This window comes from Oxyura jamaicensis, chromosome 15, assembly GCF_011077185.1.
Source record: "Oxyura jamaicensis isolate SHBP4307 breed ruddy duck chromosome 15, BPBGC_Ojam_1.0, whole genome shotgun sequence".
Taxonomy (NCBI): domain Eukaryota; kingdom Metazoa; phylum Chordata; class Aves; order Anseriformes; family Anatidae; genus Oxyura; species Oxyura jamaicensis.
This window is the reverse complement of record NC_048907.1, coordinates 5,772,560-5,790,973: the sequence shown is the minus strand read 5'-3', so window position 1 is coordinate 5,790,973 and position 18,414 is coordinate 5,772,560. Positions and strand designations below refer to the sequence as shown.

The following is an 18,414-nucleotide window of genomic DNA, read 5'->3' as shown; positions in this document are numbered from 1 at the left end:
CGTTTTTATCTGACCCTTGGGGAGACTGACTAGTCAATAGGCCAGCTGAATTATGAGCGAGAGCTCTGAGAGGGGAACAGATCCAGAATGTGCCTGATAGGGAGCATTAGTACTGGTGCAGCACTGTGTAACCGTGGTGTCTGAACACCTAGCCAGGAATACAAATAGTTCTGCCTATAGAAGTTGGTCACCCCTGCCAGTACGTGGGAATTGTTCTGGTTCTCATTTGGTAAACATTGGCAAAACCTAAAGCTTAAGAATGTCATGCTCTGAGTAATGCAGCAGTTCTAACCCGGTGCTGTTAAAACCCTGTAAACATACCATGCTGATGTGTTTTGGTCATCTGTCAGAGGCCAGCTGAAGGCATTCCCTAGTGGTGAGGTCGCTGGTGCTTCCCCAAGGTTTTCTGTCGCCTGTCGGGGTTGAAATTCTGCATCCTGCAGGTTGTCTCTGGGTGAGGTGGGGGGGGGGGGGAAGGGGGAAACCTTGATGGAATCGCCTGCTCTCTTGTGATGTCCAAATAAAGCTTTAGAGCCCTTGTTTGAAGAGCTCTAGCATTCTCATTCTTTGGAAGATGAGTTTCAAATTCAAGCAAGTAGGTCACCTGTGCATCAAGCATGCCTCTGACTATTTCTGTGAACATCTGTGCAGATGTTATCAAGCTGTAAGCCCCAGAGGAAGCTATTTTTGCATGTGTTTGTCAGAGCTGAGATTCTGATGAGTAACATTTCTGCTGACTTCACATGTGTTGAGGAGGTCTCAGCTTCATACTGCTTCTAGAAATCCCTTCCCCCTTCCTGCTCTTCCAGTCTGGGTCTAGCTGGGGTTGTGTCCTGGACAGCAATCCCTCCTTATCTCTGTTTCAAACCCAGGGCAGGCTGGAGGGTGAATCCTGTTGTGGCTCAGGATGGAAATGAAAGAAGATAAGGGGCAAAAACTGACTCTTATAGAGAAGGGGAAATTTGGACTATGGAAGCTACTGACTGGGACTGGGTGATGTGAGCAGAAACAAATGCCACAAGGGGTAGGAGAAGGAAAGGAAATTGTTTAACTTGTGAAATAACCCAGGAATCTGAGGATTGAAACAGGGTAAAGAGAAGTGAGAAAGAAAACCTGTTTCTGCTCTCAGTTACTTCATTAGCCCAAATGTTCAAGGCTTATTTTAGTGTTTCTTTCTATTGATATACTAAGAAACAGAGTAATATCTCATTAGCTTTGGCAAACTGATATACTAATAATGCTGGGCTTTATTTTTCATGTCACTTGAGTACTGCTAGTTGGCTGCACTGTCCACGTGAACCTGAATGGTTCCTTGGTCCCACGGCTGTGCTGTGGAGTGTGCATGCTTAGTGACAAGTGACCTCCTGTCTGCATTGTGATGTTGCCCTTTTGTCTCCACAGCATGTGTTTTGTGAAGAATGCCTCTGCCTCTGGTTTGACAGGGAGAAGACCTGTCCTCTTTGTCGTTCCGTCACAGTAGAAACCCTGCGTTGCTGGAAAGATGGCACCACCTCTGCTCATTTCCAGGTGTATTAAAACCAACACATACCAACAAATGGACTGACGTGTGGAGAGAAGGAAGAGACAGAAACCTGGTGATCCCATGCCCCTATTTCATTGCCTGGTGTTTCTTCCAGCTCTGTTTCTCCAAGAACCAATAGAACAACAATTGTTACTAGCCAGAAGTTTTACCCTCAAAGGCAAGTAAGATGTGTCTTGTTTTGTGGCAACCTCCATGGCTAAGCTACAGCCAGGATTTTTTCCTGAACTTACGTGGTTATAAACTGCTTGGTATGTTTCCTTTTTTTCTGTCCTTTTAGTGTAGGTAAATACTGCATGTATAAGGAAAGTGTACTGTCAATTCACTGCTGCACGTGTATAACCTGGTGTACTAGAAAAAGGCTGTTGTTCTCTGGCTCAAAGCATGGGTGAGATTTTTCACATTAAATGTCTAACTTCCCTGTATCCGTAGCTTCATAAAATTACATAGTTGCTGTTACATTACCAGTTCAGAACTCTTCTAAAACACCACTTCAGAATTACATGCCCAAAGATTATTTGGGGGTTGGAGAAATGTCATTTCTCAACAGCCATGTTTTTATATTAATTCCACAAATTGTGTCGTCACCTTCATGAAAAGACCATGCTAGGGACGCTGGAACTGACACTTGCTTTTCTTGGGAGTGTTTTTCCTCTTTAATCTTCATGATCAGACTTTCTGATTTTGTAGCATCTGGGGAGAACCATGGGAGGCAAGGAGAGATTAAAGTTGTTTGATTTGACTATGTGAGAAGTTAAGGTCCTAACCAAGACCCTCTCAAAACTTAAGGTATCTCTGCAATGTGCTCCTCAGCACAGCCACCTGGGACAAGGCTTACTGGCTTTAAAATCCAGCACCCCTCAGCATCCAGAACCTGTGTGGGTCCAAAACCAGAAGTGTACCAGCATACTCATGCAGCACTGAGTCCACATTGTGCTGTTGCTTCCAGAAAGGCTGGGGCACCAGGATACAGGGCCCCCCGGAGAGACTGGATTTAGTGAGATGTAGTAGCTGGAGGGCAGAATTATACAGAAGCAGCTGCATTGCTTCAAGAGCCAGCCTGGTTTATACACAAGCTGGATAATCCACCTGTGAGGTGGAGACTTGATTGTAACACCTCCGCTTCAGAAAACGCTCTTTGAGGAGAAGAGATTGCTGCAATTTCCATCTCTACTGAGGGTGCTGCAGGAGCACTTGCATGCAAATCGAGTTGCTGTTCCTTTGCTGGAGCTTTCTCCATCACTAAACAACCTCTGCTTTTTGCTGTATGCCCAGAGAAAGTGCCTCATTAGGCAACTGTGGCATCTTCCAGTGCTCATTGCTATGGAAATGGCCGTAAGGTTACAATCCCACTTGAGTGGATAATCAGGAAGAACTGTACCTGGGGGAAATGAGCCTATGTGTGTGTACCGCCTGCTGCCTTCCCCTCCTGCCGTGAAACTCCACAGGGAGAAGAATTAAAGCAAACAGGAGCTAATGGTAACAGGATTAAGGCTCAACATTTCTTTGGAAATAATAGTTAAGTATGGCTAGAGGAGAAATGATGAGAGGCAGAGCCTGAGCGGGGAAGATAGTCCAAATCTGGTTTGAGAGATACAGGGAAGTAGAGGAGGAATAGCTTTACTTTTCATAACAAAGCAATTTGATTCTTGTCAAATGGATCCCATGACAGAGGAGAACTGAGCCAAGGAATCCAGTGGCTGTCTCCAGTGGGAATAGACTTTCTGGGATGGAGAAAGAGAGTTCAGGAAGGAAGTGAGGTTTTCAGTGGGCATAAAAATGTTGTTCTGCATGAGTCTGGTATATTCACCAGGAAAAGGGAAAATTCCTGTCTGCCGACAGACTTTAATTTAATATGAAAGTCTTCAGCTTCAGTTCTCAGTGCTATGCCAATTAATTAAAAGGTTGGTAGTGTCTGCTTTTGAAATGTTTGAAAAGCTACCTCTAATGTTTTTCTAAATGCTCCTGGAATATGTATTTCGAGAGAGTATGAAAAGGTCAGTATGAGCCTAAAACTACAAATAGCATTTGTAGCAATGGTTCAGAATTATTTATTTATTTGTTTTAGTTTAGTGATAAAGAAGGAAGGTAATCAACAAGAACGTATGGGGAATATATTTTGCCGTTCTTATAGTCCTTCTCTTTCTTTACTTTTTTTGTCTTTGTTGGCCATTCTTTCCCAGTCAGCAATCTGAGTAAGAGAGGACTGTCACTGTCACATAACTTCAAACCCTTTGCTACAGCCCAAGGACTCAAAGATCATGTGGTAAGACTTGATACTAGCACACAGTGGAAGAATTGCCCTGTACCTTGTATGCTTATGGTACCCATATAAGAAACCCTGCACTGGCACCACAATTTTTGAAGAACTTCTACTGCTTAATTTTCAATTTTCTTAATCTCAGAGATTCTTGATTTTTGCTTTCCCCCGCTATTATAAAGCAGCATTCTGGTTCCCATACAGATGTCTGGCTCCTCTGGTGACTTGTTTCAGTGGTATCTGACACCTGTGGGCACGTAACTCATTGCAGTGCTCCATTTTCTTAATACAACAGAAACTCAGGAAAGCTGCTGTTTGGCTAACCTTTGAGACAGAAGGCTTTTGTTGCTATTTAATGAGTTATATCAGTGACAAAACAGAGCACTGCTATCGGTATGTGAGGCCTTCAGTATGGGAAGAGGCTGTATTTGAGAGGGCATGGGTGCCTGAGACTCTGTGGACCATCCAGCACTCCACCTCTCTGTTAAGATTAATTAGTGTTAAACATAAGGTGAAACTTTATGCTGTGGATATTTATTCTGGTGGAAGCACAGCAAGTCCCACAAGATTGAAGGATTCACTATATGCCACTATTATGTAGCTGTTAAATTAAAACAACATCCTGCTGTCTCTATTTTGGGGCCTGGACACTGGAAATGACAGCTCTGTGGGGTCAGCAGTCTGCCAAACTCTCCCTCCTCAGCTAAGTTACGGTGACGGGTTTGTCGGGCAGGATAATTCTACCCTCCTAAAACATGACACTTGACCTTAAGATGTACAGGGGTGGCAACTGATGAGAAGCTTCTGTTGATTTCCATGGGAAGACAGGGTTGTGAAAGGAAATTATTCCCTCAAATTTTAGAGTGGAAAATAAAAGCCGGAGCCTTTTTTTGCCATTTAACAGTAGTTTTTCTTTTTTTTAATAAAGTCATTATAAATATGTACAAAGAGTCTCAACATATGAAATTCCTTTTACAAAAGAGAGAAGCCACATCCAACTATAAACAGGAGACTTCGTGAATTTGTATCAACAGTAAGCGTAGGCTTTGCTCTTGCTTTTATGAGGGTGGAAACTTGCACAGTGACTCTGCAAGAGTTTACATCCAGATAGTACTAAATCAGTAATGTGCAAGGAATTGTGTATTCACTGCATTTCATCAATTTTATTCTGTTAGAAATGCATCTGGGAGCAGACTGGAAATTTTTCAGATGTCCTAAGGATTTAAGATGATGGGGAGATTTCTTCTTGCAATAAACTGCAGTCTTCTAATTGTTTGGAAAGTTTATGCTGTAAATATCCATGAAAATCCCATTGTAGTTAGGTGGCATCTGTAACCAATAATGCATGGAGATTGACAGTTCAATACCCAGAAGCTTTCAGTGAATATTTGTCAAGCTCCGAAGTCACTTTCTGTAAATATTTAAAAACTTGTGAAATTCAAGTACTCAAGTATTTATGCAGAGTGAACGCTGAAGAAGCGTGATTGGAGTTAAGTGAAAATTCACTCTTGTTTTCAAATAAATATTGTCAGAAAAAATATTCACTTTTTTTTTTTTTTTTTTTTTTCAATTTTGTACTTTTCAATTTATCTTGCAGATGGGGAATGCAAATTCTGTACCTTTGGAACAGTCAGCTTTCTCCCACAGCTGCTTAGGGCAGAGCTGTTGTTTGGAAGACCTGAATTTGGGAGTGCATTTGGAGTACATGCTGATGGAGATTCTTTTTATGCAGGTAGAACATGGTTCAAGCCAGTAGGATAGGCAGAGGGGAAGAAGCACAGAAGTGTCTTATGCCGGGGACAGGAATAAACCTGTACTATGAGCAAAGATAGCCCTTTGAATTAAAAGGTCTTGCACATTCAGACCAGCACGGAATTAGAAGAGCAAGGCAGAAGCAATATGTGAGGATTCCTCTCCTCCATTCAGACCAGTGTTTTCCTAAGATCAAGTCCTACATTATTTAGATCTCCATAGGCTTTTGGATTTTGAGTTCATGGGGCCAGTGTCTCCTAACATGTTGTACAGAGAGAGAGGAACCAGTTTAACTCAGCATGCAGAAAGCAGTGAACTTTCACAGTGTTACATTGAGGCAGAGAATGAGGCTGAATTTTGAAGCTTGGATTCAAAACCAAATTTGCTCTAAGAACAGTCGTTAAGGTATTGTTCAACCTGTTGTGGAGGTAGAATATAACCAGGAAGTTTTGGTGTGCCTACAAAAAATGTGGGTTTCATTGGGAGCCACAGGTAGGTAGTTACATACACCCGGGCATACACCCAGAGGGAGATTCTCTTCTGCCTGTTCAACCTCCAAGGGCTACGGCAATAGCAGTATTGAACAAATTGTTTCATCTTACGAGGCAGCACGGGAAGTGCCTGGTGCCAAGGTGTTTGTGGACATAGAATCTGCACCAGTTTAACTAAATCTGCTTCTAATCATTTTCAGTAGAAGATACGGCTTCTGCTTTTGCAGTGAAGTTATAATTTTAGCATGGTATAGAAAAAAAATAATTGACAAATCAGATTAAACTGATTTAACAAGTGTTTCTGATTTAAGTAAATTGCTTTAGTAATGGGCTTAGCTAAATTAGGATAATTTCTGCATGCCTACATGCTCTAAAACAGAAGCACTATGGGTTTCTCATTCCTCATCACTGGCAACTCATTGATTTGGATGATTTGCTCTATGTTTTTATTGGGTGATGCTTGTCCTAGGCACATGGAAGTGTGCCTCAGGAGGCACTGCTGTTCCTGTACAACATAAGAGGTAGAACTGGTCCCATTCCATATTTTCTTACCTACTTAAAATAATAAATTAATTCTAAGAAGGAATTTGGAAGCAATAGGCTAAATTCTGTCCTGGGTGTAACACAGCTGTCTGTAATCAGACAGTGGTGATATCCTAGAATTAATTTGGCCAAGTGACTTCTTTTAACAGTCAGGGGAGAGGAACTGATTAGTAGTCCACACTGTACTGCTTTTTTAACTTGAAATATGAAATTCCAATATGTGATAGCAGCTATCTTGGTGGAGTGCTGCTTTAAAAATTAATAAAGACTTTCCTCACAGCCACATTATGCGGTGTTCTATATAGACTATGATCTCATAACCTCCTCCTCTGGCTTGCACACGCACCGTCTGCTGAAACCTAAGATGAGGTCTTTTTTTTCGTTTAGAGAGCACTCCCCAGTCCTCACCAAGGCACAACTGCGAAGCTAATCAAAATCAATGACTTCTTGGCTGCTGTAAAAAAAAAAAAAAAAAAGAGAGAGAGAGAAAGAGAGGAACTGTGCTGGTTTCCTACCCATTAGGGAGGTACAGAAACCCCCCACCACCTCACACAGCTGTTGCAATGCAGTATGAACAGCACTAGGGGAGTATACAGCATGCTTTCTTTTCTAGTACAAACATCAACCAGGGTTAAATCAGGTATTTTAAAAAGGATAAAAACACCCCTTTTCAAAAAATGGAGGCATTCAAGAATAGCAATTATACCAGAAAATGTAAGGCTTTGACAAATACATACCCTCTATTAAGTAATTCCATTTATGTACAGTGAATGCTAGCTATAAAGTGCTGGTAAGCTGTTTCTCTAGCAAAGCTTGCTTGACCCAGCAACTAATACATGAAAGTCTCCAAAAGTTAACCCTTGGTTCACATCAAACATCCCATTTAGAACTACAAAAGTGAAGCAAATCAGGATTAAAGCAGGATCTGGGGTCTGTTCCTGCTCTTGTTTATACTTGGGAAGCACCATAGATTTGGTTCTTGTTTCATGAGAGTAACAACAGGCAGCATGCCTTCTGCCATTTTGGCTGAATGTTGGGAACAACCAAGGAAGAGGCTGATTCCCTGGGAGTTCTGTTTCATTTTGTTTGGTTTTGGTTTGGTTCGGTTGCTTGTTCTTCAGAAAAGCTTGTCCATGGTGAGTTAGGACTCAGGAAGATTAGCCAATCACTGTGTACTGAGGTTGGTCACTGATTTAAGGGGCTTTCCCAAAGGGGTAAGAACAGAACTTTCTTTTTCTTTCCTTTGCTGTGTGCTGCAGTGTTTCAGGGGAACTGCCTCTTTGGGAAAAATGCTGCAAGAAGTCTCAGGACTGCAGACCCAAATAGCCAGCATGGCAGGAAAAACCAGGGGTAGTGCAAACCGTATGCACAGAAGATACAAGGGAAAAGTAATGCACGTTCCAGGTTAGTAGTTTATTAAACATTCAGATCTCAGGAGCTAATAGTAATTGTTAAGAGTGAGGAAATGTGGGAGAGCCCTCATACTTGCACTGAGAAATGTAAGCTAGCTCCTCTGTTGTCTGCGTTGTCAAAAGGCTGCCTCTGTGTATGTGGGGTACACACACAGGGTGAGAAAAGGGGTAAAGGGAAGGCCCCCTGCAGGTTATGTGTCCTCTATAGCAAAGTTAGGCATCCAGTCTTCCCAGTCAATTATTTTCTGTTCAAATTTGACTATTGTGCAATACAGGAACACACGAGTTCACTTCCTTGTTTTAGTGATTTGCAGAAGATTATAAAGACTATGCCTGATCCAGCAGTCACTAATCAAGCACTTGCAACCCTGCTGAAATCAGCCGAGGCTCCTCCATTTGCTAGAAGAATTTTTGTTTTGATCAGAGACTGAGCCAGGAAGGAATACAGGATGCCTAGTATTAGTGAGCATCAGGCCAAAAATGGTAGAAAAATGTTTTACCGGTGGATGTAGTCCCTGTGGTTCTGAGGCCATCCAAACTCTATCAATAGACAAAATACACTTAGCTACATGATCCCTCCCACCACTGCACATAAGATAAAGTAGGGCAAGGTTATTCATTAGCAACAATTTGCTCTTTCAGTGTAGCCCTTTCTGCTGTTTGTGAATTGACTTGGATCAATAATTCCCATGAATATGTGTGCAGGTGCCCAAAACACATTGGTGAATATTTGATAAAGAGAGAATTTAGCTTTTAGATTGCTTAGAAACATTTCTCCTGCGGTAGTGAAAAATGCAACGTTTGACTGGGACATAGCATCTGCTCGGTTTGTTCCTTGATTGGGCAGGGGTTAGAAAGTATTTTTAAAAGACAAGGAACCAAACTTTGGAAACTGGAATCTTGACATCCCTTTATGCCTTTGAAAGTTCACCCCTGCCATGTGAAGGTTAATTTTGTGCTGCAAATATCTGAAGCCAGGAAAAATGTTTCTAAAAAATGTGCCTAAGAATTACCTTCTGGAAGGTATCCTGAATCTGACAGGTAGTTTTGGCTGCAAAAAAGTGCTCAGTACTAGGCTGGGAAAAGCCTCTCGACTTCTAAGGACAAGTTCTCCTATTATCCTCTAGTCTCTTGATTAGTCTAGATACAGTTTTTTTCTATAAGTCTTTTCTTCAAATCCGGGTTAACAGGATTTGAGACCACTTCAGTCACCATCCAGGAGAACACCCAGCTCCAGAGTTGTAGAAGATTCTGCATTAGCAGATCTGACATGTACACTGCAGTGAAAGGAGCTTCTGTGTCTTTGCCACCTCAGCGAATGCTGCTTCCCAAGCTTAAAACTGGCAAAAGAAAAAGAACTGCCCCAAAGAAAATTAGTTTTATAAACTTCTGGGCTAGATTACTTTTCTGTTTTAATTTATGCAGAGGTTGAAAGAAAGAAAAAAAAATAGCACCTTCTTGAACAAGTATTATTTTTTGCTATTTTGTGTATAAATATCAATAACCAAAATAGATTTCTCCTTGTCCCATGTTTCAGAACATCCTCTTGGGGAAACTGTAGCACCACAAAGAGGCAGTTTAGCCCCAGACAAATAGTAAATGTAGCACCAGAGAAACAAAAGTCTTAAGAAAAGCTTATCTCACCTGGTGCTATAGCGCTTAATATATACACACACAGACTGTCTGTTGTCCAAGCTGCTAAGCACCTCTTCCTCCGCCACCAAGGCTAGAACATGCCCACTTTGCAGCAAGTTTGGTCAAGGTATTATTTAACTCTGGATGTACAGATAATTTTTCATCCTGCTGCATTGAAAGGGACATTTATGTCACCACAAACAAGGTGCAGTGGAGAAAATGCTAGCATTACAGCAAGGATATCACTAATCTTTTGACTCAGACTGCAGGAGCACGAATGCTCAGACCACCATCATCTACAAGGAATGTTGCTTACGTTCTCAACAAGGCATGCACATTTTAACGTATGCATACAGGAGGGTTTACATTCTTCTATATATAAGCATGTATGTGTCTCTGTTTTGCTGCTGGGCCCTTGAACAGCTCCTTCAGTGCAAATCCTTCTTCACGTTGCCCAAAGCACTTCCAACACCTTCCACTTCTTTCTTTATCTCCACTCTTCACAGCTGCTGCTCAGGCTCTGGATTCCCTGTAGGAAAAGGGGAAACAATTTCTCCAAGGGCACAGGTCTTCCTCCAGCCTAAGAAAGCAAAAGAATTGTGTTTGGTTTTAATTATATTGATGCATTGGTTACAATAAAAGCTTCTTTTAAATTTATGTTTGAACCCTCCTGCTAAATGTACCGACTAGAAGAGGTATATAATTTATGGGGAAGACGGTTTTGTGGTTCAGCACAAGAGATGACGCCTTTATCTGCGCTGATGCAGGAGTTTTGGTGAGCTCTCACTTTGTGAGGCTCGTTCTTTTGGGCGATCCATCTTCATTTACATCACGTTAACAAAAATGTTAACTTTTAGGGAAGCCATTAATTTTGTTCCAGGTAGGCAATGGGGTGCACTGAGTATCACAAGAGACTGGAAGAGCTCACTCACTCCTGGTTCCGCCACTGATTAGATTTGTGGCCCTGGGCAAACCACTTCTTGCAGTTGCTGCTGTAAAATGAGGGCAGTAATAACTTATTTGCCTCATAGGTGGGCTGCAAGCCTTAATTAATAAAGTGCTCAGAGAAAGGCACCCATCTAAGTGCAAATTAGCAGGAGAGGTGCCCAAGGGGCATCGACTGTGAAATTCCCATTTCCTGCATTTGTACCTAGGTTTGTTGATACCAGCATTTGCTGGGGCAGGTCCCAACTTTCAGGCTGTGTTGTCTAGCTTGCAGAGACTGTGGCAAGGAGTGATCTTACAGAAATCTCAGCGGAGAAATCTCCACTGGCCTTCGGGATGAGGTGACTTCAGCCGGGCGGGAGGAGGGAGGGGGGAGCAGCTGACTCTGTGACTGCATCAGCCATGAAGTCAGAGCGTAATTAGGGCTGGCAAACAGCCTGGGGGCAGATTCGGATCAGCGTTTATGTAAACCCAGGTGTAAACCTAGAGTCACTTCCCTTCCTCCTGTAGTACTGCTCCGCACACACCACTGCAGAGGTTATCTCGATACAGCAGCACTGCCCCCAAGATGAACTGAAACCTCCACGGTGAAGAAAGTGGGCAAAAGCCGGTACTGCAACGGGCTCCAAGTAACCTAGAACGTCCCTGGATCAGCCTCCTAAGATTTATCCCTATCTGCTTTATCCCAGGTACTGCCAGCTGCCTGGTGTGTGCAGGATGTGGCAAATACAACCTCTCCTGCTCTTGGTTTACGGCTTTTGCTTTCTAGTTTTGAGGCAGCTAAAGCAACAGTGAAAATAGCGTGAAGGACAAAAGCCAGAATGAATCATCTAGACTTGAAGCACATTTTCACTTGTCTTGCTGTGATCAAGGCTACCAGCTAGCCACACGGTTTTTATGGCTTCTATATCTGCATGTGCACAGACTTCACACACACCCCCACTCTGGAAGTACTGGAGACAGTTTTTCTTTCTTTTTTTTTTTTTCTTTGCAAAGCTACTTATTCTTTTTGGCAGTAGGTAAATGGGAAAGGTGTTTACTACGTGAAGAAGTGTGAACATGATAATACCAGCTACAAAAAACAGCCCACGGAGCACTGTCTGTCTATAAACAGCCGCCAATAAATAGCCCAGAAGTTGACTCGTGTCCCCGTCTGGCCCCTTGGCCTGGCTGCCTGAAGTCAGGCACCCTCCTGCCGCCCAGGCTCCCACACACATCTCACTGGCATCCCAGCCTGGACTTCCACAGCGCACAGCCAGGTCGCAGCTGATGCTGAGCACAGACAGACAGACAGACAGACAGACAGCGCCACGGCTCTCTCCAGCCTCCTGACATTTCACAAGGAGGAGACTCTCAGCATCTACATTTCTTGCAGCGTGTCTTTATAGAGACAAAATTAACCAAAATTAACCACATTGGCTGGGGTGGGAAGGGAAGGGAAGGCACAACCTGAGCTGACCGTAGGGCGCTGAGAAGGGCTGGCCATGCTGAGGAAGAGCCCGTGATGTCATTGCTTAGAGAGGTGAAATATTTACTCAGGTTACCTCTGAATTAAGACTTAGGGATTTGACTCAATGATTTCTTCCAAAGCAAAGCCGCTTAATCCTTATTTATGGTTTCTCCTGTAGGAGCACTTCCAAATGCCAGCTATGAACCCTTGCCCTGCTGTGCCGTATCTGGCCTGCAACAGATCATCCACGGTGTCAGAAGGCTTTACAAACGGTCTCGCCCTGTCACTTAACATACAGAAAATCTTTAAAAACCCGTAAAAGTTGATAAATCTTAGAACATCTTGAACTCCGAGTGATAAATCTGCTCTGGGGCAGGCAGAGAGCTCAGCGCAATGTTTATGCATCTCACGAGCCCTATTTCTGAGATCTTAAAGGGCTCTTAAGTTCTGCATCGGCCTCGTGCTGGCCTTCTGCATAAAGGTGAATTTCATGGAAAGAATAAAAGAGAACCCCAGAATCCTGGCCTTCAGCCCGCCTTTCAATAAAACAATTTTGAATATCCTAGGCTGTGTTAAAGCCATTTCTGGGCGCATATTGGCTGCATTGCCAGTATCTGACTCATTAATGGAATATACTTTGAGCCAAATTCTGATCTCATTTACAGCACTGTAAATCCAGGGCAACCCAATTGACTTCAGTGGAGTTACTCCAAATTTCCCACAATAGGCACTCAGCAGCTAGATCAAAATTTGGTACTTTGGGTCTGAAAAAGGCTCAGCAAAGCCAAACTACATCCTACTTGTAATACTGGGATGGATAGTAAGTTGAGAAGAGTGCCAGCATATTCACTCTGTCGAGCTGCTGAAAATTTGTTTATTTTAGGTGTCATCGTGCAGCATTGAAACTTTCTTGAGGGATTGTCCACTATTACAGAAAAGTTTCATTTAGTCATGAAAAAAAGGAATTACAGCTGACTTCCTATAAGAAAAACAGTGTCTATTGAGAACAAGGATTGAAAACATGATAAAGAAAATAAAAATCATCTGCTTTGAAATTTTTCATGGTAGCTAACGTTCCCTTTGGTGACGTATCCCCCTCTCCCTGGTCACTTGAGGAGTTGCAGCCTCTGCTCAGAAAGTTGCTCTTACTCGTTTCATCGATTAAACAAGAAGTTGTGAGATGACAAATCATGTTGGCCGATATTTGCAAAACCACCTCAGTCAGCCTTGATGCATCCCATTGCTTTTAATCATTTGGACATCCAGACTTCTCAATTACTTTGACCTCTCCAGCCTTATATTCTACAATTTTATCACACAGCCTGCTAAGGTGGTGTTTATGGAAAAAGAAAGGTAGGAAGGTGCTCTTCTCCGGGATGCTGCATAGGTTGGGCACGAAACGACTCAGGCAGGGGGTCCCTGGTCTGGTCTCAGCACTTCTTTAACTAATCTTCATTCAGAGGCACAACGCAGCGCCACGGTTGGGTACCACCTGCACAAAACCATAGGAAAACCTGAGCTTGTGTCCCCTAAAGCAGTTGGCAAAAGGAGTTCTGCTCACGGCTAACGTGCCAGCATGTCACTTCTTGATCTAAACGGCTTACACAGGCAGTTCAGCTGGCACCTGTTCCACTCCTAATAAACAAAATAACAGTTATGAGTATATTTAAAGAAAAAAAAAAATATCCAAGGGCTTGGGAAAGCTGGAGGTAGAGACAAAGCTCTTGCTTCCTCGTGCACCAGAAGGTTAATGAGGAAACAAGGGCTGGGCAAGAGCCCTGTCAAATTCCCTAGCAGCCTGCATCCATGTACACTCACACTTCATTAGCATCTCTGTGGGAGACAGAAGGGTAACTTGGAAGACAAAAAAAAGAAGAAAAAAAAAAAAAAAACAATTAGGAGGGGGCTCGGGAGGTAAGAGGAGAGAAGAGCAGATCTACTAGAGAACTTGAAAAACGGTGCATCTGGGAGGTCTGAGTACGGGAAGATTTAGGAAGCCAGAGAGGGTAAAGAAATAGCAGGGGCTCACCTCTTGGGCTCACCACGTGGGCTGCCTGGCCACAGCCTGCCCAGGGAGAGGCATTTCTGGGCTGCTGCTTATTTTTGAAAACTCTCACTGCTTGTTCAGCATGGAAGTTCACATTTAAGGTTTTCCTTGCACAATTTAACTGGGGCAAGGGGTGAGGGGGCCCTGTGGGATTTGTGAGCAGGATGATTGCCAGTGGGACATGCAGGCTCCCTCATCCTCCTCGCTTTGCGGGAGGACAAATGGCAGCGCTCGGCTCTTTGTGTCAGGGAGGCAGACAGGGTGCGACACGCTGAATGTTTGTCCTCGTGCAAAGCCGCAGCTCGCTGCTGAGCCAGCCGGCTTCCCCCTGTATTAGCAGTACTGCCTCTGGTCCTTAATTTTCTCTGCACTCCTGCACAGCTCAGTGTGACATCTCCAGAAATCTTATCAACCCAATTTTAATACAGATAATTAACTGCACTGAGACTTTGGACAGAGTGGCTCTGCGTGAACCTAGCAGCAAACAGCGGGGGGAATTACTGGCAACGCAGTGGGCGCAGAACCAGGCTGGCGAGGCTGGCAGGGACATGTAGGGTTTGATTTTAATACACTGCCACTTCTGAACTAATAGAGCAAAATACAAGTGACATCCCATGCCAAACTGGCACATGACAACTATACTTCATGCCCTGGCTGGATATTTGAAGGTGATGTCAGATTATATATTATAGAACTGCCATTTGCAAAGCATTCATCCCCAAATCCCAGGCATGGTCCACAGATACCGAAGTCGGTCACATGCAGCAGCCTAATCCCACTTCCAGTGGCATCATCACCTGGGGGCTGTGCGAGCAGAGGTTCCCCAGCACACAGGATTATTTCCTGAGCCACACAGCTGCGTAAAGCCACAAGGAGCTGCGGGAACAGCCACCAGCCCTCTCCCTCAGAAACAGTCCGTGCACTCCCAGCAGTCAGCACAAACGCTGTCGCTGCTTGAAAAAGCAGGAGGGGAACTCAAGTCGTTAGCCAAGCTGAGAGTGGCCCTTTCCCGTAACTAACTTCTCTGTTCCTTCCGTGGCCACTAGATCACAAGCTAAATGCTGACTTGGCAGCACGCTCATTAGGTGCACAAGTTACTCTCCTCGTACGAGCCATTCTCTGAAATCCCAGGATCACAAGGCTCCAAGCCTGGACTTTCCATCCTGTTGCAGAACAAAGTTGTTATCACTACACAGTGTCTCTGAGGATGCCCTAAAAATACTTGTTTTGTTCAGAAATACTCTGCTGAGTTAATAACACGCTGCTGGCTTATCACATCTCTTCTAAATCTAACCCATCCTCACTTGGGCGCTGAGGCGCTGCAGATGATCAGCTGTCTCCACTGGAGAGAGCAAAGCGCTATCCAGGAAGACTACTAATGAAAATAAAATGGCAAAAATAACACAGAAACCGAGCTGCAGAGGATATATTTACTACTCTGGGGTTGCACTGTGTTTCCATCTGCAGCTTGGTCCCTTGTGCCTAGAAGCCAGGAGTCGGACAGGTCTGCCTGCTGTGCATGGGGCAGCCAGGAGACTTAGGAGTTTCTTACTCTCCCACCCCTGCCTGCTGTATCCCCGAGACTGCTTCACATCGCACTCAAGGACCTCTGCAGAGACTGACATTTGTATTTGCATCCATGAAGCCCCAGAGCACTTGGAGGCAGCTCAGCACGTCCCGTCTGTGGCAGCCTTTGAAGCTGCGAGGAAGGGCTGTGCATGCTGAAGGAGCCTCGGCTGCGCTGAGGACAACGCTCTGCTCCTCTACGGCGTCTTCACCAAAGCGCCCCTACCAGCAACGGGTAAGTGCTGGGCCCGAAGCGCAGAAGGACAGACAGAGGTGAGGGCTCCACAGCACGAGATCAGGGGAAAAAAAATCATCTGCCTAACCAAAGCTATGCAAACCTTCACAGAAACTTAAAATCCAAACAGCCTCGGTCCCGTGGGCTTGCCGGGAAGTCCCGGCTGTGTGTGTGCAGATCCATGGGGCCAGGCGCAGGCTGCTCTGCCAGCCCTTCTCACCTGCCACCTCTCTGCGTGGGATCAATTCCCCGCCTGCGCAGGGAATTCCCCAGGCTGGTAAGAAAGAAAAGGCCACTTGAGACATTAGGTAGGGGAGATCGAGACACTAGATAAGGCAGATCGCTGCAGTTCCCCTCGGATTAAAACTTTTTTTGAGCACAAACAAGCGAGACGGGTGGGTTTGGTTCCAAGCACTACATCCACACTTGCCACAAAGTGATGGGAAGTGAAGGCAGAGCCCACGGCCCCGCTCCCGACCACTGCCCCACACCACTGGCACTGCTTTGGTTCACTGAAAATAAAGACTGGGTTTGTTTTCAAAGAAATCTTTGCAAGCAGCTGAACCCGCTGACAGCCACAGGAGCTGTGCCTCAGCCCCACAGGCAGCAACAAGCCCCGTGCACACGCACGCCGTGCACACACACACGCCTGCTGGAAACCCTTCCTTTTAAACTCTCCAGGTAACCACACTTTTCGCACATTATACAGACATTTTTGACTACATTTCATGCACCTAAAAAGCACACAAGACCTTTTGCAGTATAAGTAAAGCCCTGACTCCTGCCAGACGAAGTCTGGCCCATGACCACAAACAGCCCAGCTAAAACTAATTGTAGGAGGTCGGCAACAGCACTGGTGGCATTATTTGGCCGCTTTATTTTAGGGCCTTGGCTAAGTCCTACCTGAGCTGGAGGAATACGACACCAGAGGGCATTCCAAGATGTAATTTAAAGCACCTGAAACAGGAGCCTGTCTGCGGGGGGAGGTCCATGTCCCAAAGAGCACCTCAGAGCCCCCAGTTGCCCCGGGCTGCACCTTACAGTTTACGGCACCTGGGACCAGCTCCCCGCATCCCTGTGGGATCCCTGGGGCTCCTGGGGCTGAGGGTGCAGAGCTGTCCCCACCAGCCCAGGGAGATGATGAGGGTTATGGGACCAGGCACCTCCCATCTCCCGGCTGGTTTGCTCGGTGGCTGCAGGGCACAGAGGGGGCTCAGGGAACCAGAGGTAACTGCACTCAAACGTTTTTTTCCCTGGTTTGTGGTTTGAGACTCCCCTTGGAGAAAGCCTCTAGCACCAGGCAAGGCACTAACCAAAACAGAGCCAGGTGGGGCTGAGCAGAGTCCCGGGCTGCCCCTCTGGGTGGTCCTGCAAGGAAATCCCAGCACCCAGGGGCCTCAGTGGTGGGTGTCCTGCAGCACCCGTGGCTCTAAAGCCCAGAGGGGATGGCAGGACACGGGGAAGTTCCTCCACTCACAAGAGGGCTGGGGGCTCACAGGTAAGGAGCAGGAGGCTGCAAGCATCCTCCGTGCTCCTGGGCTGGCACGGGACATGATCCGATCCCCACCGGGATCTCAGTGCGGGCATGGGGACAAAACTGCCCAGAGAAAGCACCGGTGGGCTGGGAGGGGAGGCACGGGGCTGGAAGCTGTGAAAGTTTGGGGAAGGGGAAAGGGGTCGTTTGGGGACTGCTAGGAGAGGGGAGTGGGGGGGAGAGGAGAGAGGAGAAAGAGGGGAAAGAGGGAAGAGAGGAGAGAGGAGAGAAGGGGGAGAGGTGAGAAAGGGAAGAGAGGGACGGGGAGGGAGGAAAGAGGGGAGAAGGGAGGGGATGAGATCGCTACTGCCAACACCTGTCCCGCAGCCCGGGGCTCCGTGCGCTGCCGGGGCCGCGCTCAGCCGCCGCAGCCGGTACCGCGGACAGCGCGCCGCGCCGTGCCGTGCGGGGATGGACCTCCCGGGCCAAACAGTGCCGTCCCCATCCCATCCCCATCATCATCCCATCACCGTCCCCATCATCATCATCATCCCATCCCTATCCCATCCCAACACCGTCTCCATCCCCATCATCATCCCACCCCCATCCTATCCCATCCCAACACCGTCTCCATCCCCATCCCTATCCCATCCCAACTCCAACCCCATAATCATCCCATCCCCATCCCAACCCCGTCTCCATCCCCATCCCATCCCCGTCCCCACCACCACCCCCATCCCACCCCCACCCCACCCCGTCCCCCACCTGCTGCTCATCCCGCCTGCTCCCCCGCTCCGTCCAGCGGGGGCCCCGCTCCCCTGTCTCAGAGGCTCCTCCTGCGGATCAGCCAGGCCAGCGCGGCGGCGGGCGGCAGGGCGCACAGCAGGCACACGACGGCGGCCAGGCGGCGGCGGGCGGCCGAGGGGCCCCTGCCCCGCGCCTTGCGGCGCTCGGCCCGCTGCTGCAGCCCATCGGCCAGGCGGCGCAGGCGGGCGGCCACCAGGCGGGCGGCGGCCGAGGGCCGCTCGCTGCGGCCGGGGCTGCAGGGGCAGGGCGCGGGGGGG

At 46.4% G+C, this 18,414-nt stretch overlaps 1 protein-coding gene and 1 long non-coding RNA gene across 6 annotated transcripts in view; one reads left to right on the top strand and one right to left on the bottom strand.

Annotated features, from left to right (window-relative positions):
• Positions 1–9,055, top strand: part of RNFT2 (ring finger protein, transmembrane 2) — a 37,487-nt gene extending 28,432 nt beyond the window's left edge. For 2 of the 5 annotated variants that reach the window (XM_035340173.1, XM_035340172.1), the window contains one exon: positions 1,402–4,744. In XM_035340173.1, the coding sequence (XP_035196064.1) occupies positions 1,402–1,536 (135 nt within the window). In that variant the 3' untranslated portion in view covers positions 1,537–4,744. Of the gene's footprint in view, positions 1–1,401; positions 6,306–6,973 lie in introns of those variants that run through there. The other 3 variants (XR_004754741.1, XR_004754739.1, XR_004754740.1) reach the window with 3 other exon arrangements.
• Positions 8,322–18,408, bottom strand: LOC118174691. Its single transcript, XR_004754742.1, has 2 exons — positions 18,116–18,408; positions 8,322–10,162 (listed from the first exon to the last, which is right to left on the bottom strand). It is a non-coding gene; the product is annotated as an uncharacterized LOC118174691 (long non-coding RNA).
• Positions 18,409–18,414: the final 6 nt, after the last annotated feature.